General features: G+C 28.9%; 1 protein-coding gene and 1 non-coding gene across 2 annotated transcripts; both read right to left on the bottom strand.

Annotated features, from left to right (window-relative positions):
• Positions 1 to 6,632: 6,632 nt before the first annotated feature.
• Positions 6,633 to 20,641, bottom strand: serp (chitin deacetylase-like protein serp). The gene is made up of 7 exons (XM_015514097.2): positions 20,357 to 20,641; positions 15,903 to 16,078; positions 14,950 to 15,099; positions 14,004 to 14,103; positions 12,690 to 13,011; positions 9,050 to 9,316; positions 6,633 to 7,700 (listed from the first exon to the last, which is right to left on the bottom strand). Exons 1-7 carry the CDS (start codon positions 20,403 to 20,405, stop codon positions 7,139 to 7,141), a joined length of 1,626 nt encoding a protein of 541 aa, XP_015369583.1. The 5' UTR covers positions 20,406 to 20,641; the 3' UTR covers positions 6,633 to 7,138.
• A 3,532-nt stretch (positions 20,642 to 24,173) lies between these two features.
• On the bottom strand, positions 24,174 to 24,245 carry TRNAD-GUC (transfer RNA aspartic acid (anticodon GUC)). The gene has a single exon. It is a non-coding gene; the product is annotated as a tRNA-Asp (tRNA).
• Positions 24,246 to 24,596: the final 351 nt, after the last annotated feature.

Raw genomic sequence — 24,596 nt, 5'->3', positions numbered from 1 at the left:
ATTAGTCTTATTGTATAATATAAATCACTTAATTATACTGCAGAATAATAAAATTCACGTGTAGTACAACTTACTGTAGTCTATTAAACACTGGTTGACAAATATTCTAATTTTATTTAGCCAACATTATTGTCATATTATTATTACATTTAATATTATAAGCTATAAAATAACAGTTTATATACGATAAAATGTAAAAGTATTCATAATATAAATTTTGATTTTAAAATTTTAACTTCCTAGTTGCTTACATGTATGTGTGTTTCGTATATTACCTATCTTATTGTATAATATATGTGAACAAAAAACATTTTTCCAAAATTAGTTCAAACGAAAACAAGTACTGTGTTATATTTTTAGTTTTATCATTATAAAAACAACCTGACAGATACGACTAAAAAATTATGTAGAACGCTCTTCTCGTTTAACTATACAAGTCTATGCAAGAACTAGTGATGTGCTCAAGATTTAGTTTTGTGGGTAATGTTAATTTTTTTAAATATAATATATGTTTTTTTATTTTATAAAAAAACGAATTTAAAAAATAAAGAATGTCAATAAAGAGTTAGTCAAAACCCTTAAAACCACCCCCTGGGAGGAATACCACTTATTAAAGTTTTAAGTACCATCCATGTACACTTACGATCTGTGAGTTGAAATGATTAGATTCTTTATGATACTTTTGAACAATTTTAAATTTTAATAATATTATCATCAAAAAATCACTTAAAAAAATACTTACTCTATTTATCTCTCTCGCACACAAACACATCGCTACAAAACAATATGGTCTTGTTATTAATTTTAATTTTAACTCCATAGTTCACATTGGAAACGAATAATAACACTATATTAGCACAAACGGGTTATTCGAATTCGAATTCCATAGATTATTATAAATTTATCATAACTCATATGAGATAATACAAATATCTTAACGAATGTAACATTTTATGCTTGTTGTCAATTTTATTTCACTGCAAGTTTTATTTAAATACCAGCTTTTAATTAATGAAAATATTCAATATGCATAAATATATAGCCAGTGGCACGGGCGTACTCTATATTATTTTAGGCAGAGGAGAGAAGAAAAATGTACTAATATACTAATACGAATGATTCTAAGTGAAGTTTTTTTTTTTGTATTTCCTATGTAAGTACTTTAGGTATACATACAATTTGAAAATATCTAACATTCCATATAACATTTTTTAAACATCATCGACAGCTGCAGCAGGTGGCCAATAACTGATTAGACAGACACTGATACACATTTTGCCACTTTGAACTAGAAGATAAATATCAACACATATTTGTTGAATGATATAACCTCTTAGGTTTTAGGTATCCATTTATATATTTTGGCAAACGTAACACGTCTCATTAATTGTTTTCATTTATTAATGAATTGTATTGGTGAATGTGAAAATCATAGTTTTTAATAAGGCAATAATAATACAAATCATCGATATCGTATTTTAGTCGGTTCATTGACATTGGTAAGAATAGATACAGCTCGTGACGACTACAAATGGGCTGGTCAGCAAGTGGATCAAGAAGAAATAAATAAATATCAATAGGTGCAAGTATGGTTTGGAATATTAATTTTTTAATATAAATATATGACAACAACGATTTAGCTTAATCACATATTTAGAATACAAATTTTTTTTTAAATCGAAAAAAGACGTATTTGTCTTATCGTTTCCAGATCAAAAATGTCTATTATAACATCAGTTGTTTGTGTAAGATAGGTACGTTTTGAATTATGATTGGTTTGGTATAATATTAAATGACGTTCGATAAACATTCAAATTTAAGATAACATTGTTCTTAAGTGTTTATAATAATAACTATTTTACTATGTAGAATCTGAATGTATATAATAATATTAATAATAATGTACCTACATATATACCAAAATTATAATAAAATATATTTTAAACGTACAAGGAAAAAAAATATTGGTGTGAAAAGAGTTACCTAATGTTATATTAATGTTATGCTCTGTACCATATACAACATTAACTAAATGTTAATATTATAATGTAATGAAAAAAAATTATTTATTTATTTATTTAAATATATTAAGTATACAGGTACATAGAATGCCCATAAAATATAATATTATACAGTTATAGTTATTTAATTTAAGCGTATTAGAGTATCATTGCAACAAACAATTTGTAAAAATACAATTTGTGTATTGTTTAAAAATAAATGCATATTATTGTGTTCTACATCGCTGTCGTGACGTTATTGTACTATAAAGAATTTATTACTATTCCTAACAACACGCACACTTGGGTTATATTGACCTGTAGATATTTTCCCTTGATCCACTTGCTGGCCATAATTTGTAGTCGTCTCAAGCTATGTTTTGACCAAAGTCAATGAACCTACTAAATCTAATAATCTCTGAAGCGGTGATAATAATAAATAAAACCATTGTTCAAACTCTTATACTTAATAATTATTAATTAGGTATGTATATATGCAAATGAATGAGAGTATTTTATTATGACTTGATGCTTGACGCATAATTAAAATTAAAATGTACCAAACTGGATAAAATATGTAAGTAGGTATGAATCGTATGACGTATATCATCTGTAGGTAACCGATATATCCCTTGAAAAAAACTAGTTGCAAATAGTAATACGATTGTTAACTTATTAATATGTACGCTAAAGTATAGTACGCTATGAAGAGTTTACAGTACATTTTTATCATAAATACATTTTGATGAAATTCTAAGTTTTCCTCAGAATTTCATGAAACAAATGAAAACCAACCATATTACAATTTTCTTTAATTTTAAATTTTAAATTTTAATCATCCAAAACAATATACATATCTAGTAAATATAGTATTTTAGTACATTTTTATTGTTTGCCTAACGTTTATAAGTTCCTACTACAACTACACTATTATTTTGACAGTAGTTTTTTAACGTATTACGTAAATATTTTTAAGGGTTGATACTTGATAGGAATAATTAAACCTTCGAATCGGTATTCAAATAAAAATGTAATGGTTAAAATATAATTTAATGATAATAGTGTATATATTATAAAGCTTTTTCTAATATTGATACATTCAAATTTATCATCGAAGTGCTTAAAAAAAATTCTACATCAATGTAATGTAACAGCTTTATTGTTATTGGGCTTTTAAGGTTTTAATCGTTCAAACATTTATTCATAATCACAACTTACATAGGGTGTCCAGTGAGGATTTATCCATTGCGATATCTCCCGAAATAATGGTGATATCGAAATTCTGGTTTTGTAATAAGACTCACAGGGATAAGAACTACAATTATTTCATATTTTAATTTATTTTAATGTTTTGGTAAAAAAGTTAAAAAATATATTTTTTTATTTAATTATTTCAAAAAAAAATTAAAGATAGCCATTTTGTTGAGTTTATTTTTCTGAAAATATTGACGTTTCAAAATTTTAATTTCATTAATTTCCTGATTTTTAATATTTTTTTTAGTTTCGAGAAAAATCGCGTATTATTTAACACTGTAATGTTATCAAACATGTGACCCGCCGCACCGCGCGCATTCCCATACGGTCGGCCGAATATTTTCCGTGTTCCTAATGGTTATAAATTTATAATCATATTTTATTTCTTCAGAACTAGAAAAAATATTAAAAATCAGGAAATTAATGAAAATAAAATTTTGAAACGTCAATATTTTAGAAAAATAAACTCTACAAAATGGCCATCTTTAAGTTTTTTGGAAATAATTCAATAAAAAAATATATTTCTTACATTTTTTACAAAAACATTAAAATAAATTTAAAAATGAAGTAATTGTAGTTCATATCCCTATGAATCTTATTATAAAACCAGAATTTTTATATCTCCATTATTTCGTAAGATATCGCAATGGGTAAATCCTCGCGTGACACCCTGTATATTCATATTCAAAAACTTGTTTTTACAAATATTTCTAAACGTACAGGTGCATATCTATTATTATTATCATATTATTATTATCATCTTTATAAATTATTACAAAAACGTTTTAAAACAAACAGATTGATTTGACACTCATTATTACTGAATCACATGTTTGTATTATTTCGTATATGTGATTAAATGAGATATTTTTAATTTTACGAAATACACGTCTAATATTTTAATAATATATTAGGAAAATTCACTAATTAAGAAAGTCACATGTGATACGGCCAAAAAATGGAAAATTAAAATTAATACTGATAAATCTTCTCAAATCACTTTCACATTAAAAATCTTCCCAAAAGTGCCCTCAATTAATCATAAACAACATCCCCATCCCTTTCCTGTAAATACTTAGGCATACTATAGATAAAAGACTATCCTGGGGTTCCCACTTAAAAAAAAAGAATATCAGCGAACAATATAGAGTTCATCTCCTCCGTTCTCTATTAAATTCCCAATATAATTTCGAAACAAACTACTTATAAATAAGTTAATCATAAGACCAGTTTGGCCTTTTGGAATCGCAATCTGGGGTCTTGCTGAGTCTCCAAACATCCGACCAATTCAGTCATTTCAATCAATAGCTCTAAGACTATCAACTTACGCCCCGTGGTATGTTTCAAATCTTTCTCTTCATAACGATTTAAAAATATAAGTACGACTGAACTAACCAAAATAATGTACAATCGTTTTCTCTAAAATTTAAAAACGTATGCAAATACTTTAATTCCCCTACATGTCCACCGTCACTCTTCCAAAAAACTCACCACGTATACTAAAGCTTTAATGGTGTAGAGACTTATTAAATTACTAAAATAAGTATTACTAATGGGATTTCTCCTATCCACGTTATACTCATGTTATTATAATCTTATTGTAAATATTAAATGTGCTTTAACAGATTGTAAATTGTTTTAAGAAAAATAAAAGTATGTGATACAAGCATATTGCAAAAAAAAATGTGGTAATAGCCAATCTACTGTTTAGTATTGAATACAGATATTATCATACTATTTACACATCTGATGCATCTATTCTGAGTAGATAAGGCCTTGTAGTCAGCCTATATATAGCTAAGAAATTCAGTACTCGAATTGGGAGATTGCTCAGAGAGACGGAGCTCTGTCGGGGGAGGGAGGCACAACGCCTGAAATAATTTTAATTAAAATTTGGAATGAAATTAAACCGTTAACATTTTAACTTTAAACACTCGTTAATAATTGATGCTCATTTACGTTAAACTTTTTCATAGTTACATGCAGGAAAAAAAACTAATTTAGCGTCATTTCTTTAAAATTCAATGTCCAAGTCTTAGGTGGCATCTTTGCATTCTAAAGAGGAAATTTTTATTATTAGAAAGTAGTCATAACTCAAAATTAATGCAATTTGAGAAGTGTCAGTCTTATTTTATATATAGGTGCGATATACGTCTTCGCTGGCGTATCCGCGTTTTATATATCTATATTATTGCCAACTTATTATATTGATTTAGATATCTTTTAAAAAAAAAAAAAACTATTTTTTATCGTATGATAACTTTATATATACAGGTGTCTCAGAAAGATCAAAAGAAAAAAAAATTTTACTAATTAAATGTATGACAAATTTTTTTTAATATTAATGTTTTGATTTTCACTTCGGAATATATTGTCGCACGCTTCCCGTCATCGTCGAAAAAAAGTCCTCACACTTCAAGGCTACGCGTGATAAAACAATATAGGTACATTATGCCACGTAACAATATAATAATATATTATATTATTTAGACGTGTACATCACATGTCACAAGAAATATTTATACCTATATATAATATTAATCTTTAACCAACGCTTCCGATATTGGCCGAGAATACTCCCATAGGGCAATTATGAACAATAAACAATATTTTCGATCGACTGCAAATGAATCTAAATTACCCATGACGTTTAAGTGTGTTTTTATGCATATTATGTGTCGATTGTGCTGTTATCGAGAAAGAAAACTAATAATTACCCTTTGAATAATTAGGAATGTTGCATATATGATGCATTGTTTTATATTATACACTGGACGAGGGTATATACGATTGTTTTTAGGACATGATACTCCAAAGACAATTGATTTAATAACACTTTTATTGTCGATTGTTAGTAACATTTCGCTGTGAATCCCGATGAGTTTAACTAAAAAAACTAAACACGTGTGCTAAAATACAATATCGATTTCGAAAAAGAGAATGGTTTTTGTTCTTTTCGATAAAAATATATCATATTACACTTATTCAAAACCATGATTCATGATCATGAATCAATATAATAGATACGCATATAGGTAATTTAAAAAACGAGAAAAAAGTAAAAGAAAGAAAAAAGTTAAGGTATTGAAATTATTTAAAAACGTTATGTATACTTAAAGCTTTTAAATATTTTTGAGATTTGAGGCTCTTTTAGTTGTCTTAATTCGTGCATATTATCTGTATTATGTGATTACATACCTGCATGGCTGCATGTAGTCTACTAGCATGTCATATATCTAATATAATTATATGCTTATAAAGACGCCAAGTTGTAGGATACTTAGACTTACCTGCATTATTTCATGTAATTTGTAATTAAGATGTCTATGGAATGAAAACAGAATAATCATAGTTTTGCATAAAAAAATCACGAAACAATTAAATATTAATATAATTTATTTACTATCTATAGATACAACGTTTCATTAATTTTTACAAAAGTACCTAACTGTTCTTTTTTCTTGGAAAAAGTTCTTAAAATCAAAGTAAAAAAAAATTAATTAATATCGATGTTCGACGATTATTACAATATAAAATAAGTAACACGCATTATGCCACCGCATAATGCTGGCGATGTAGTGTGTTATGAACGACGGCGGCGGTGACGTCGTAAACAACAACAATCACAGTTAATTGAGAAACCCGATACACATAATGAACCTATAGAAATTTGTTGATTAAATAATTTTTTTTATAACGGGAGATGCATTGTCTCGACATCCAGATAAAAAAAAAAACAAAAAAAAAAAGAATAATAAGTAAAATAAAAATAAAAGTAATAATAAAAATTCAAAAAAAAATTATATATATATTATATTGGATTGTAAAAAAAATTCGATTAATGAGTGTGGGTGTGTGAGATCGGGGAACAATGTGCGTGTGACTTAGAAGAAACCGTCTCCGGTGGGGTCGTTGAGCCACGGATAGTTGTTGGGGCACCTGACGCACGTTTGCAAGTTGATGGTCTCCCCGGGAACCTCTTTGCTGGTCAGCTTGCACGAATGCGGTACCCAACAGGCTGGTGGCCCTTCGACCACACACTTTTCCCTCCATGGTTCGAAGTTCTTTACCTCGTTGATGATCCTTGGTTTTTGGATCCATTGGATTACCTGCGTCATGGTTACGAAGTACACGTCATTGTGGTTGGCCAGTACTTCATCAATCCAGAACAGGAACGCGTCTAAGTATTCGGGATTGTTCTTCAGCCAGGCGGCGTGGAAGTACAGACCCATGGGTGCGCGATTTTGATCATAATGCCGGTCGAAGTTGTGGTTCAAAAAGTTGTAGAACTGATCGCCGGACAGGATGTTGGAACATGAGTCTACCATGGCGCAACCGGGCAAGTATTCGTCAAAGCTAGGGTCTTCTCTTCTGTCTAGTTCGTTCATCACCATTTCCCATACAGCGTGGCTACGAGTCGGACAGTGTTGCAAGTTTCCGTGACATCTATGAGAATCAAATACAATTTGGCTGTGAATAAGACTGATTCGGCAAGGAAAAACTATAATATTAATGCGCTTTCTTTTTTATACATCGAACTGTTAAAAAATAATCGTAATAACAGCCAACTATAGTATTGTAAATTGTAATGGAGTCATAACCTTAAAAATATGATCGTTTAACATTTTATAATAGATTGTATTGATTGATATTTAATAAAGATTTCAAATAGTCAAAAAATACTCGAATGAAAAAAAAAATCTAATCTAAATATTTATTCATTCATAAAAAAATAAAATGTTAGGTATGTTATTATATAGAGTTGTTTTAAAACCATATAAAGAATACGCCCGCTAGTCCTTGAATCTAGACAACTTTCGCTGATTGAATAACATCTTGTACACTTGCATTATAATCTATAGTACCTATAGTTGACTAGAAATTTAACATTCCATTCTGCTTCCTACTACCTAAACTGAAATATAGATTGTTCTAAATCCCGATAATCTAATAAGCCGAATCTTGTATGTGTATTCGGAAAGCGAGTTTGTATTTAAATAACATTATGTTACACAATATCAATAGAAAACTAAAAGTTGATCATGATGGCTTAACTATGTTATTTATAGTTCCAATAATACTATTTTAAGCGTCTGAATGTTAATATTATGGATCATGATATATATTTGTTACTTGTTGACTGTTTATGAGATTATAATAAATCAAATTTATCAAGCTGAGTTTTTTACGAATTTATCGAACACAGAATAAGCTCAGATGTAAGTAGGTATGCCTAATCAGTAATCAGCAATAATAATATGAAGATTTTATTAGAAGTAACGATGAGTTGCTACGAATCTTCATATAATATAAGCGTATATGCGTAATATAAATAATACACCACTTGTAGCCATCACGAGCTTGTGGAATTTAAGACAATATAATATAATAAGCGTGCTTGGATCCTGTGTAGGTAGAATACTTTAAATCGACATAGCCCTTAAATCATAGACCCCACTTCCTCGGTCACGAAGACATCCCAAATAAATTGAAATTGAAAGTCGTAAGTGTCCCGAGCCCCTATAAATACAAAATAAAAGCCACTCGAACAACTACACCTAGAAACTACCAAAATCGAACATTATAACATTATGTTGTTTGAATACATTTCTTTTCCACTATCTGTTGAGGTCTTTTCGAGTCCGATAGACGAGAATAATAATAATAATGCTATTTATTAATGTCATAGAGTTTGGTCGACAGCAGTGATAAAAGAAAATATCACCTGACGACTACAACAATAACGGCAATAGATATCCACTATATATAATATTATTATTGTGTACACATCTCACCTGTGGGGCATGCGGAAGTACATGGTGTACGGCCAGAGCGGCGGATTGGACAGTGGTGCAGTGATCGATGAATCGTACAAAAAAGCCTGTTCCTCCATCATGGTAAATTGGTTGTTGCCGCCTACGCGCAAATAAGGTGATCTTAAACCGACAACGCTGTTGTCTGTCAGATTAGCGTATTTTTCGGTGATAATGCGCATACCAGCCATTTCCTTGGCCCAGTCCTCGACGGTGGCGTTGCTCCAGAACTGTTCGTCGTCGTTGTGCCTGTAACACGCCAATAAAACGATCGTTAAAGACGATATCTCATTTTGCACTTCATATAAAATATTATATACGTCAGACTCAGCCGACTCAGGGGACGAGAGCAGGAAAATCCGATTTGTATCCACACTAAAATAAAAGCGTATAAGTCCAATCAGTAGCTCCGTGAGCAGGAACTATCACTGATTCGTTGGGACATTGCTACGGGGATCTGGGTAAAAATGTTATCATTTTACTATAATTATAATTAAAAAATATAAAAAAACATGATTTTGATTGTTATAAACTTATAACCAACACAAAACTTGAATCTGATCGATTAGTTTGTTGATATAGACAGGTCTAGAATTTTAGTGCCAAATAAAACCAGTTGAAATTGCAGCCAAGTTTAGTTTCAGTATTATTTCAAAAAATACTTCAAATTTTTATAACCTAACCTTACCTAGCTATAAGTAAGACGTTTTTAAATTTTAAATTATGTTTTTTTGTTTAGCGATAAATTTTATGACGCTTCGACCACAAAACCAGTATAACCACAAATTAACAAGTTATGACGTGATCAATGAAAATAAAAGTTACTTATTATACTTTGCATTTTGCTTATTATGTCAGTGACCTAATAAACCTCGATCTTCCGTCTTTCACCAAATGTATTTTTTTTTTTTTTAGTAAATTTGTAGATGGCAAAACTCATTATATATTAATGTTTTAAATACTAGATTTTTTTGTAATTAATCTTTAAATATTTACTATAGGTTTTAGATGTAATGTTCACTAATTTATCAATAAATATAGAACAATATAAACCATTAGTCTAAAAAAAATAGAAATTAGTCTATACAGAATTTTATAGTAATTATATACTTTTAAATAATTTGAATAAAAATAATACTGTGAAAATGTCATTGTATAAATTAGTGTTTCAATTATAATTATTTTTCAAAAAAACAATAAAATAACTAAAATAACAGGTACTAATAATTATTATTTATGTTTCAAAGTAGGTATTTATAATCTAAAATTACTTTTGCTGTTTTTTTTTTATTTTTTTTGATAGTGAAAATTATATTAAACGAATTATTGTAACCTTGAAAAGTGTCACGTGTTGTTGTCTATGTATTCCCATGTTAGTTAAAGTCTCTACTTAAAAAAAATGGATGAATATCTATTCTATAATGATATTGACTTCAGGTTGATTGATCGATCAATAGCCTGCAGTAATCAAGGTTTATTATACGAGTATATTTGATTGTACCTATACGTCATTAAGTTATTATTATATTAGGGTTGTAATATACCTTCCGTATAAGATATTCGACGGAAAAATTTTTTAATTAAAATACAAAATGAAGAAGTAGATTGTCTACAGGCGAAAGGTTCTAGATACTTTAAAATGATAATTTCAATCATAATTATAAAAATTACAATAATCATTAAAAATAGTGTCTCAACATATTAACGCAATATAATGTGACATGAATAGTAGTTGTACTATTGTAATATAGTAGTTGTACCTATGTCTTATAATATATTATGAAGTGTAATGACATCTTAAGTACAGTTTGGGACTCTTAGATGTATAAATAAACCATACTAATATGATAATTAATTTTAAATCTAATCTCCGAAAGATCAAATTCTTTTGACTTAGTATCCAATTCGGATTCAAACTAGTTTATACAAACAAATTTCAAATATAGTTTATGCATGCTTTTGAATTTAATAGTAATATGTAGTAATAATAGATGTAAAGATACCTACATTTTATTAAAATTTATTTATTTATTTATTAAAAATTACCTACGCGTCAGGAAAAATTAGATAGTGTTTAATGTAACTTACACGAAAACCGAAAAATGTGCGTAATAAATCGTGTTGATTTCGCGGAAAGAGAAAAAAATGTAAATGTTATTACTCTAAACCGTTGAAGGATGTCGCCTAGTTAAAAATCTGAAACGAATAGATCCTCTTGGATGTGTTATGCACTTGTGCAATACATTCCTCGCGTCCAAGTCGTACAGGTTTTAAGAATACAAGTTTATAGCATCAAATGGAAGATATACATAAATATACATATAAATATATTATAATATATATATATATATTTTTTTTTTTTTGACACTTACGTCCGAACCATTAACATTGGATTAGCAGAAATGAGAAAATAGACTGCTAAAAAGAACTTGTCTGACATGTTTATACCGGTTTTCATACGAACACATTACAGTCAGTATTATTTCAATATGCAAACGGATACTATATTTTCTCGGCATTCTTGCGACCGGCAAACACATTGATCGGAATGCTATTACATATTATCAGTATTATAGGTATATAATATAATAATTTCTCGTGCACTTGGATTACGCAACTGGAACTGCTGGCAAGAAGGTGTCCTTGTGAACATATTTTGTCGTAAATTAAATTTAAAAAAAAAGTGAATTTCATCGGTATTTTAATCGAAATTTCATAAAAACATTTGAATATTGTGACTGCAGGTATCGTCCTCGGCCACGCAACACATCCTACTCAATTAAATGCAAATTACATGAGGTTATACTTATAATAGTGTATTATACAATAATTATAATACGAACGATACTTTATTATTAAAAACTCACTAATTCAAATCTGGAATTTTACTCGCTGATAAAAAATGTATTATAAATAAAATGATGATACTTCATTTCATCGATACATAATAATATATAATATAATATTTTAATTAATTTTGCCTATTATTCGTGTTGGAAATTTGGAATTATTATAATTATTTTTAAAAATAACGATTTTTCATCGTATCAATTCCATTCTCTTTAGTTGCATTAATTATGGTTAGGTACCTAACCTACCGGACTATTACTTACGGTTTTGTACTTTCCAGTTTATCTTTTATAGTAGGTATTTACTTTCACGACTATTCAAAAATATTAACAACACTGCTATCGCGTAAAATATTGTATCGGATGTTGTTATTATAGTTATTATATTAGTCCGGTAGAGATAATACAATATTATAAAAATATATTCTACTGAAAAAGAAAATTAATACACTCATTCCAAATCTTATAATAGGTATACATATGAAACAATCATTTGAACCTTAATATTTGGTTAAAAAACATAAGTACGAATGTTTGAAAGAATCTTATTAGATTATTAGGTACCTATCCATGTTGTAGGTATTTCATATAATATATAATATTAATGTTATTATTATTATGTTTTGTTTCTATATGGACTTATTCGCAGCATGTATTACGCAATATTATTTAACCGGAATAGAAACACGTTCGTTCGATTCGGACGAATGTATAATGACACGACGCTGGTATTATGTTTTATTTCAAAAATAGGCATTAGGTTAGGTACGTACGTTATCGAGTGCACTGCGATTTCGTGGCCTTTCCTGTGGGTTTCTTGCACCGCCGAGTAATTGGTGTACTTGTGCGACACGAAGAACGTAGCTTTGATGTCACACCCGTTGGGATTTCTGCGTTTGCCATTGAATATTTCCTTGTACAGTTCGATGTTATTGTTGTTGATGGCATCGTCAAAAGTGATCGTAATCATCTGAGGGACTTCTTTGGCCGGCAAGTCGTTTGGTATTCCGGTGCCGTCTTCGGAGCAGAAGCAGTCGGGTAAAACGCACACGGCAGGATCGCAAGGCGGTGCGCGATTAGGATCATTATCGTTATCTGTAGAAAAAAATAATAATTAAATATAAATAAATAATTACTGCCGTCCATTATTGAGCCGTGTATCAATTTTCGAATTCACAGCAAGGCTGCGATATAATATTAATCATACCGTGTTGTATTAGGTATATACAATATACATATTATAATTTTATGTAAAATAAAAAAGCGAGTTTAATATAACGCTATAATATTATATTGGAATATTATTATGGTTAGGCATTGATAACATTTTTAATTAAGTTCATATCTAAAATAATTGTACATTTTTTTCAACTGTCTCAGACAATCAGTATTTTTTTATGTTTAAAACATAGATAATTTCACATTCTGTGAAAAATTTAAAACTTAAAATATGATTGTCAGAAAAATAAGCTAGCGTAAAATCTAATATCATAAATGTGTGAGATAAATCATTGTCGTATTTACTAATTAGGTTTATCAAGTTCTTACACCAGTAAAAAATTATTGTAGTATAACTAATAAAGTTAGGTTACTATTCAAATAATAAATTGGGAAACAATTAAATATTTAAATATGTAAACAAAATAATATATTCCCTCAACTTACTACCTAAGGATGGATAACTTATGTTATGTACAAAACATTTTCCGACTTCTATGATTTGGGTATAATTCGTTGAGATAAATATATTTTATTAATCATAAGTGTTTGTAATGTCAGGTGGAAATTTATGTTTTAAAAACTTGAAATAAGTTGCTTTATTTTTAGTTTTATTAAACTATAAATAAACTATTTAAAATTGTTTAGGGTCTAAAATAATGTTCAGTAGTGAAAGCCAATGATAAAACCACAAGACTTAATAAACCTATAGGTATATCTATAAAGTATGATATACCTCATACACTATTTTTATTAAATAAATCATAATATAACATACAATAATTATTATTTTCCAACTTGAAATCAATTATGATTTTACAGGAAACTCATTTCGTGTAATATTAATTATTAATTTAATTCATACGAACCACACGAATTTTCATCTGAACCATCAGGGCAATTCTTTTCACCATTACAAAATAGTCCTCGTTCAATACAAGACTTATCACCACAAGACAATTCTCCGTCCTATAGTAATGTGAAATATAAATGTATATTAAAATGTGTGTACATATATTGTACGTAAGTGTATATAAATAAAATATATGCAAATAAAATAATCATTTTATTCGATTATCAAAAAGTAAATATTTTAATGAAATATGTAGTATATGTTTTTAGAAACCACGTGATAAAATATTTTCAAAATCCTTGTTATTTCATTAAAATTTTAAATAAATCGATAAATATGTTAAATCACAAAGATTGTTATTTTCTATATTGCAAAAATACAACTTAAGTGCAATGTATTAAAAGTTTAAAACAGCTTGGTGTAAATTTCTCTACTCCTGTGTATTTTTCAGCAAGTGTTGATAAATACCGGAAAAACTTCCGAAAATGTCCATTTAAATAAATTATTAGGTATCATTTTTTTAAATAGTCAAACTTTTGAAATTTTAAGAAGATATTTTTTGGAAATATTTCTCATGCAGATATTTCAGCCTTTTTTTAATCTAAAATAAATATAAATAATATTCAAAAAAGAGTTCAAACTATACTATCTATTAATCGTTGTTGAAATGTATGTACACATTTTCATTGATATTTAGCTGTGCGTGTCTAATATTAGTAATGTGTCATTATGAAATGTGTCTAGATTTAATTTGAACTCTGAAAACCAAGTTAAAAAACAACTTAAGGATTTATCACTGAAAGACCTTCAACATCAATGCAGAACTGAAATAATAGTTTGCATTATCATTATCTAATGAATCATCATTATCTGTAATAATATGTAATCGTAAATCGCATGCGTACAACAATGATATTATAATCACTACAAATCTATACAAAAAATAATCCTTTATCTTATACCTGACACAATGGTTCGTCTGTGAACAATAAAGGTTTGACTTTACGTTCTTTATTCTTCAACTTGCAATTCTTCACTGCGGCCTTCCAGTCACATGTTTGTTTTTCTATATCGAAATACAAACCGGCAGGACAACGAATGGCTTGCAATCCCTGTAAAATGTAAAAACTCATTGTTTTAATATTATTTTTCAGGAATCCGTAAAAATGAACATTCCATGATTTAGGATTTATTATTTATAAAGGGTTGCGACTAGTCGTAATATCGAATTACCGCAAACTTTCTGATGTATTTTACCGTCTCACGTATTTATTTTCTTTTTTATTGAACGGTATAAGTTTTCGATAAATAGATAATCAGTAGATACATCAAATCAATAGTTGGTAATCCAATAACATTTAAAATAGGAAATTTATTTTATTTGTCTATTAAATATCGGATAGATTTAAACTGTATTACGTTAACCATTATAATATTATATAGATATATAGGCATTAAATATTATATTGTTTACTTTCTCAATCACTTTTAGTATTATACCCCATAAATTGAATTTTTGCAAGAATCAAGAAACAGATGTAATTGTAATGAAAAAAAATATAAATTACGCAAACACTGAACAAAAATATTAAATATTTGCTTCATATAATACAACATGTTAAATTCTATAATTATTATCAAAAATGGTAGGTAATTAATTAAAAACTAAGTATTATAGGTTATTGTATATACCTAATCAACATTCAGTTTGTACGGGTTAAGTTTTTATTATAACTACTAAACTAGGTATCTATAAATGTTTAATTAAAGGTGTGGATAACTAAAACTACTGAAACTGTAATATAACTATGTTTTTTTGGACTTTTTACGAATTTAATAAAAATGTTGTTTGTATAAATTCAATGGATTCAAGTCTAATGTTTATGAAAAAATAATTACATTGCATTTTACTTACCGATGATGTGCACTGGATGACATCACGGCAACTGTCACCATCTTGTGCTGTTAACCGAAACCATTCTCCTGCGTCTTTGTCTTTACATATTTCGATCTCAAAACTCTCCTCTTTTTTCGGTTCACTTGTTGACGCTTGTTGACGTTTAATTCGTGATAATAACGAATCACAAGATCCTGTGGAAAAATAATGAATTTGCCAATTAGTTAAAACAATAGTATAGTATTTTCTAACAAGTGTCTAACTTATCAAAAAATCAAAAGAAACTAAATATTTAGAACAGTATGAGTTATATGTTTCATTAACTCATAAAATGAAGTAATATTAGGTATTACAGATAAACATTTTTTATTAAACCCAAATATATATCTTGTTCCTTGTTTTATAATATAAAACTTTTATTAATCTTAGCTACATCACATTATGCAGAAAGTATACCTAATAATTATTTTACATTTTTTTTTCATATTATAAAACTACTAGATTACTTACATAATTATGAAAGTCTTATAATTTGAAGATATTTTATGATATTATTGATGATTAAATTATATACTATAGTAGGTATGTGGATAACCCATAATTGTAAATTTGAATGTAATGGTTTATGAATACTAATTAATTAATTTAAAAATTGCATAATAAATGCATTTTATATGTACTGCGATATTTAGTAAATAAATAGTTGCTATTAAAACTCCTTACAAAACAACCTACTCCAAACTTTTATAGATATACCTACCTAATGAATTCAGTATGAACATTACATTTTAGTAATTTTATGTTATTTAATATTAATTAAGAAATAGAAAAAAATTATTTAAAAATAGATACCTATAGATAACCTTTAACGTTCAATGCTTAATTTTACGATTTAAATAATTGTATGGTTGCATTAGGTTATAATCATTAAATCATGTTTTTAAATATCATACTTTGACATTATCAACGAGTGTTAAGGTGTAAAAATATTCCAACGTTATAAATCATTACCTATATCTAATCATAATGATCAATAATCAGTTAATAGGTTCCCAAAAATATTTTCAATTTAATATATTGTCAATATTATTATTAACATTTAGTGTATATTTAACTTGATTTATTTTGTATAAAACTACTAAAAATATTTTCGCTTTGATTATTATTATAATGAGTAATAATTGTACTCAACTGTCAATTATAAACACATTTTTAAATACATATTAATACGTATTTTATTGTACAATTAATAACGTAATAATGTTATGTTTAAAATATCATGTCGTGGAAAATGCAGCATTGCCTCACTACCAAAACTACCGCGTGAGAGTCGTGGACATAAATTTTAAATCGACGATAAATAATTCAGAAGTCATATAACTATATTGCGCGTTGCACGAAAACAAGATGGATCTTAAATAAACTAAGATAGTAGGCACCTATGTCTGTTTACCCGTTGACGCGTTACCTCGTTTCCAACAGTTATTTTTCTCGTTTAGCGAGGCTAATATTTCATAATGCAATCTTCGAATCGAAAACACCGACGAGCGTAATAATAATAATAAACTTTCGAGAAGAACGACTGCTGCGTGTCAGATCAGTGGTTCGTGTCTGTAATACGTTATCTATATCAATTAAAATATATTATGTGCAGTTTAGCCGGTATAGGTAGATATATACGTTTTGCAGCCCGACGTGGATTAACAAGTAGCTTTTACTAAGGGTAGGCAAATGGTGAGTTCGGACATTTCAAACGAATTTGTTTATAATATTATGATCGTTAACTGTCCGGCGGGTCGGAACTATTCGGAATGTATGGAGATTGGTACATGAATGGTTTTCGAATCGTTTCATAAATGCATGTCGTATAATATAATATGATAATATGCCTTCCGGTGTCGGTTCGATCGCGTAGGTAATGTGTTGATGAACTTGGAACGTTACGACCTCGTTAACTAGCAAGTGTCATATATATTTAATATTATTAACTACGACAACACGGTTAACGTATAGGTACCGTGTTACCTTGTACATACCACTATATATTCTACCCTAACCTATACCTATGCCGGCCATTGCACTGCAGTCGTACCTACGTGTGGATCACAAATTATGCCGTATAGGTATAATATAATATACGGTGTTTTTATATTGCACTATACGATATTATAATGTATTCCACTTTCACACTCGAGACCAGGTCGGACAAAATTTGAAAACGGCACGCGCGCCCGCGTCGAGTCTACCGACACACGAGGTAGGCACATATATATATGATGTATACATTATTTTGCACGTGGTCCTTTTTTAATAATAATGTAAATTTATCACCGGACAGGACAGAAGGAAGGAAGCGTGGACGAGGACTGCGTAGAGGGGGGGGGAAAGCTCTACTACGGGTTCGTTCTGCTTTCTATTATAATAATAATATGTAAGTATACCAATTATAATAATACGCGTGTGATCGACGACGTGACAGTTTGGTCGGCGAACGCTTGTGCAAGGACCCTTTCCTCACATGGGCATAATATTATTGTACGTGTTATTGTGTGACCCGACGAAGAGATGAAATAATTAAAACGACCATCCAATGTTGACGGTATAATATGTAAACGATTACCACGAGTTCGTGCCCCAATAAACGACTGATAGAACGAGTGATATAAATAAAACAAGTTGGCGATGGCGGTATGATATATTATTATACACGGAGCCATTTAAAAAATTATAAATTTGCAAAACACCGCGGATCGTTTGGTACCTAGCTAAATCGCGAAAATCTTTGACGAAAAATATATTTTGTTTCGTTTCGATGGCATTGGGCGTGAAGTAGGAGCAGAGTCAATCAGGGACACTTTACATCACAGTATAATATAAATATTTACCGTGTCGTCGATTGTTCGTGTGGGGTTGCTAATAATATGCGCTTTTGACGTATAATGAAAAACCACACGCTGATCCAAAGAAAAGTGACTAAAACCTACGCGGGGTAATATTCGGGTATCGCGATAATCGTATTCCTGTGTGCACACCTATTTTACCATGGGAATTCAAGTGAAATCATCTCTGTAGACACGGTTGTCGCCCACGGATCATTATTATTATTATCTATCAGCTAGTACATATTATATAGGTACCTATACTGTCACGCGAGAGCAATATATATGACAAATAATATAATAATATAATATAGTGTTAAGATCGCAACACACATTTTTGTCATAAACTATGTAGTATACGTCTAGTGAGGCGATGACATACGTTTAGACTATATAATATAGGAACTCGATGGACGAACACACATACACACACTTACATGCTTATATAAGTAAACGCCACTATATATGGTATATACCTACTCGTTGAACTAATATAGACAGCCATTTGTTTTTTTTAATATTTAGGTATAATTATATGCCTACGTATATTTCTTGTTGTACAGTTAAGTAATTTCTATTATTGCGTTATCCGTGTCATCGTATTATGATTCAACTATTTGCAATCTACATAGTTTTCGTATTTGTGTGTGTATCTTGGTAATAACAACATTATACCTACATATTGTATGTCATTTGAACTTCTTAATTACATGTGGCTATAGCTATAATATAGACGAGAAATCATTGTTGTTGCATGTGAACATAAAAATGATTAATCGTTGACTAAGTTTTCAAGTATTGCGCACACACATATGTATGTTAAGATAGGTTGGTAGGTAATACAAGTTGCAACTAGAATATCAATAAAGATTATTGTCTGAGAGCTTATAAGAAATTTTTAATTTTCTTATAACTAATTGTACTTAGTACTGTAACGCAATTATAAAGTAAAATAGGTAGTGAATAAAGATTAAAAATTAAAAATAAACTCTCTTCCGAGCGTTTAAATGATTTATTATAATCATTTTTTTAAGCATTTTATAATATTAAAAATGATATAAAATAATAAATAATAATATTATGAACATAGCACATATTATATCTCTTAGAAATAAGTATAACTAATTTAATTACAAATATATCTTTTTTATAATCATAAATAGAAGGAACAGCCGTGTTTCAACGTTTGAGAAAAAAAAACCCTATATTTCAGCAGTGCACATGCCTTTCAAAAACGCAGTTGTGTACATCCTTTTATACGGCACTGCTGAGTGTTATTATTTTCAAAAAATCCTCAACAAAGATTGTACCATTCTTATTATCTATGGCACCCGACACATAACAAAACGTCCTAACATCGGGTTAATGAGAGACTTAAGTGATTTTTTTCCAAGAAATATTTGACCTGCAATGTTCAATACCTGCAGTGTAAAATATTATTATGATGTTTAATGAACGAATTCAGCGGAAAGATCGCCAATACCGAATGATGGTAGTATTTTACAATATTGATAGTGTATAGATATATAATAATATAATCTATTTAATAATTTGTGTTTGACACACTGAAATGGTTAAACTTTAGTTACTTACCCAATGTGATCAGACATGCGATCGCCAGGAGCCTGAGTGAGATTGACATGGTAGTCCTCGTGACAGACTGATGCGAGCGCACAAGCACCTTCGGACAAACAAACTGCACACGACCGCGTGCGTATGTTTGTGGGTTGCCGGACAGATACTAATTAAACGATAAAATAACTATAGTGCTACCAATGAAATATAAAAATTTGATATTTTTCTGGTTGTCTCTCAACGTACACGACTATCCGCAACAGTGACGGGCGGAACAAGACTCGGTTTCACACTTGGCTGCGGCGCGTCAATTTATTGTCTTATATACGCCGGGACGCATTTCACCGGGGCGTTACACTCGTTGCCGTGCCGACAGGTGGAGCCACTGGACGAGCAACAGTCGTGAAAGTCTTGCTGCGTGCGAATGATAATGTGGTACCTACTGAATACTATGATGTATATATAATGTTGTCAATATTAAGAACCATCAAACATTGTTAACAAAGAATGAAAATTTATTTATTTATTTTTTGATAAAACGCAAAATGTAAACATAATATGATAAGTGCTGCTGCAGAGTGCAGGTTAAATTGAAAATGAATTATAGTATTAATGAACGCATTACCGAAATGTGCGCCATAATAACCGCATAGACTACCCATTATAGTATATAGGTACTCTCAAGGTTTATTCAATAAAAACATAATAATACCTAATTCTACATGATGCTTGCTTAATATTTAAATAGAAAATTACTATGTTATATAGGTACTATACTATATGTAGCTATACATCTGTTCTTTAATCTAGCCAATATAGTTATACGTTACGTTCGTTTTTAATATTAATTCACCATTGAATTTTGGTTCTGGGGGGAGGCTAGGATTGATGGTAGACTTTTATAATGATTCGTGATTTAAAAAAAAAAAAATGTTTTCCTCTTTATAATTGTCTTTTATACTTGATGAATTGATTTTCATCTGCTAAGGTGGTTTTTATCTAGTATCTAGCAGAAAATTGTACTTATAGTTGGTACTTTGAGTGGGTGTAAAACAAAATGTCCAAGTAATGTTAAAAAGAATCGTCAAAATTATGAAAATTTTAAAATCATTATTATAGTTAAAAATATAAATAATTTAAACAATTATTCTGCTAACATAGTAGCTAATCTAAATTCCAGTTTGGCACACTGTTATTGAACAGTTAATTTTTCTTTTTCCACCTCATAATCTGTAATTGTATGTGTTTAGAGGGCAAAACCCATCGTTGTTCCTCTCCGGTCCTCCGAATATCAAGAGACAATAATATCATCCCCTTGCGCCTTGCTGTTTAAATACCACTTATGTTTATAGTTTATATTATTATACATAATAACTATTACAACACATTTACACGTCTATTATTATAATATTATAGCCTTTGGCCTTTTCGCCAGGTACTTGGAAAAACGTTGAGTCATTGTCACTCGATATAAACCCATTCATAATTATATAAATTACATGTATATAATATATAGAGCACGATTGGATTACTGTTTCAAAAGTCAAATCAGTATAGATAACGTCCGATAGTGTCTAAATCGATATAGTTTCATTGTTAAAAAATTAAAAAGTTTTAAGTCGTTCATTTATGACGTTTCTCCATTTTCAAAATAAATGTCGCTCGACGTGATTATGCGCAGCTGACACAGTTCGTATAGATTAATGAAATAACATTGTCGTATCTGCAAGAAAAAAAAATGTTTTCTCCAAACTACAGATTACGTGTTGTAGGTATATAATAATTAATAATATATACGACTATTGTTCGATGTTTTCGGCATTTTAACACTCGCGACACGAACATAATATATCTATATAATATATTTTTATATATATTGATACAACGAATGAAACGAGACGCTGTGAGAATATAGAATACGAGAATTTTAATCCGTGATGCGTATAAACATGCGGCACTGATTTCATCGTATAATATATAGGGTACGCGTATGTATGTCGCATTAATTATCTATAATATTAATTGATTTATTTACGGAAAAAAATAGGTACGGAATACGGATAATAATCAGTACTGTACACGCCTGTATAATATATTATTATGATTATCGTAATCAATAATTATTGTATATGCCTTTTTACCTGTAAATCGATCGTACGATGAAGCGTGAACAACATGGTTAGGTTACCTTTGAGGTGTTTTTATACGCTTTTTTTGTTCTCATTTTTACAAAATAAAATAAATGTATTATGTCTTACCAATTACCATAGAAATTAGCAGGAGCGAAAATGGGAAGGACAGTTATCTTCGGAAAAATTTTACTCAACCACTTATAATTTTTTAAAAATAATTTTCGCAATTTAATTTTTTCTCCAAAGTATAAATTGCTGGTTTGTTATTTTATCGTACATTTAATATACACTGTATAGCTTAATTTATTATTAATTTATAACAACTTAATGATAAAACACGACTTTCGTTCCTGCAGCCTTCCTAGAATTATATCGATAACAATATATTCGCGCTAAAGACGTGCTAAAGAGGTTTTATTGGTTTTAACGTACATTATTATCAAAAATATATATTATAACAACATTTAAAAAGAAAAAAGTACATCACTTTAGTAAGAGCATTTGTACAAAAATATTCAAAAGGTCACTGTAGTCTGTTTTGGGTTTATTAAATTTTAATACAATTATGAGGTCTGTCAATGTGTATTTTAAAGAATATTTTATGTTTATAAGATGAATAGGACCCTGGTTTAAATACTTTCGAATTGGTCTAAATATTTTCAACATTTCAAAGTGTGTATACTTATATAAAATACTGATACATCAAGATACATCTATCTGAAGATGAAAAAAGTTTCAAAAAGTGTCTATGATTAATTTTCTTGAGTTATAACTAATACTAAAATGGTAATTTTTTACTACATACTAACCATATTTTTAGAATACCATGAGATCGTCTTGTGAGAATAACTTTGTTTTAGATTTTCAAGTTTTTTGAAATAATTTCTTATGATTAAGTATTTTATTTATCTTTTGAGGTAAAGTGACAAAATCATGTTTCTAAAAATATTTTTTTAATAAAATTACTGTTGTTTACAACAATAAGTATTATAGCTAAAATGTCGATAACAGCACTCATGATATTTATTTTTTAAATATCAAATTAATAACGATTATACCCTGTCATTGAGTAGGTCACTCAAGGTCACTGTAATTGATGCACTACATTTTAATTAAATAATAAACCATTGCATATTTTAAAAATATGCTCTGTGGCTATAGATATGTTGTGCAAATAGTTACGACTTTACGAGTAAGTACAAACGTATAGTTGATTGAGTTTGTTTATGAAAAATATTTAAAAATTTAGTTTGTGTTTGAAGTTTGAATAATAAAAAGTTCTAGTATAGTTTATTTAATTTTTTGAAAGTATTAGTTTTTAGACTTGCCCCTATTTAATTGATTAATTTTATTGTGTTGATTTATTATTAAGTGCTTACATACTTTGTGTTTATTCTTAGAGCGGACTTTTAATTTCCTACAAATAAATATACATAATTAAAATAAAGCATAATATAAATGTTATAACTGATTTATTAATAGGTACCTTTTACTGTACTAAAGTGACATATAATCTATATTGAATATATAAGTAGCAAATAATATTAAAAACAAAAAAATGAGCGATAATGGTGATAATCGGTACTTGGACATGTCTGGTATATCCAGTTACTATTAATAGAAACATAAACATTAAAAGTGATAATAATATCGTGCAAGAAAATATATAATAAAATATTTAAAAAAAGTGCAAAAAAGTCTTTCTCCCCGGCGGGGAATCGAACCCCGGTCTCCCGCGTGACAGGCGGGGATACTTACCACTATACTACCGAGGATTGTGTTGAAAACGTTGAGTTTACTGTCTTTTCATCATCATTTTGTAACAATTTATAAACCTAACAATATAAAAACACTGAAAATGTAGAATATTATACGTATCTTGCATTACTAATTAATATTCTTCCTATCACCTACACTCCTTATTTGTAATATCAAAAAAGTAAAAAACTATTTTTTTTTTTTTATAATGCCATTTATACCTGGTGTGATTATGGCTCTGCTGTTTTCTTTGTGCAAATTTATTTTTATTATATTATCACAATTTTCGAAGTTGTTTGTTTGTAACTCTAAATAGCACTAATGGAACAATTTAAATGGCGCTATAATATAATTAATTTCATTTATAA

The sequence above is a fragment of the Diuraphis noxia genome, unplaced genomic scaffold (genome assembly GCF_037042655.1).
Source record: "Diuraphis noxia isolate RWA-SAM2 unplaced genomic scaffold, SU_Dnox_SAM2 contig0001, whole genome shotgun sequence".
In the NCBI taxonomy this organism is placed as follows: Eukaryota; Metazoa; Arthropoda; class Insecta; order Hemiptera; family Aphididae; genus Diuraphis; species Diuraphis noxia.
This window is presented reverse-complemented; position numbering and strand designations above follow the sequence as displayed.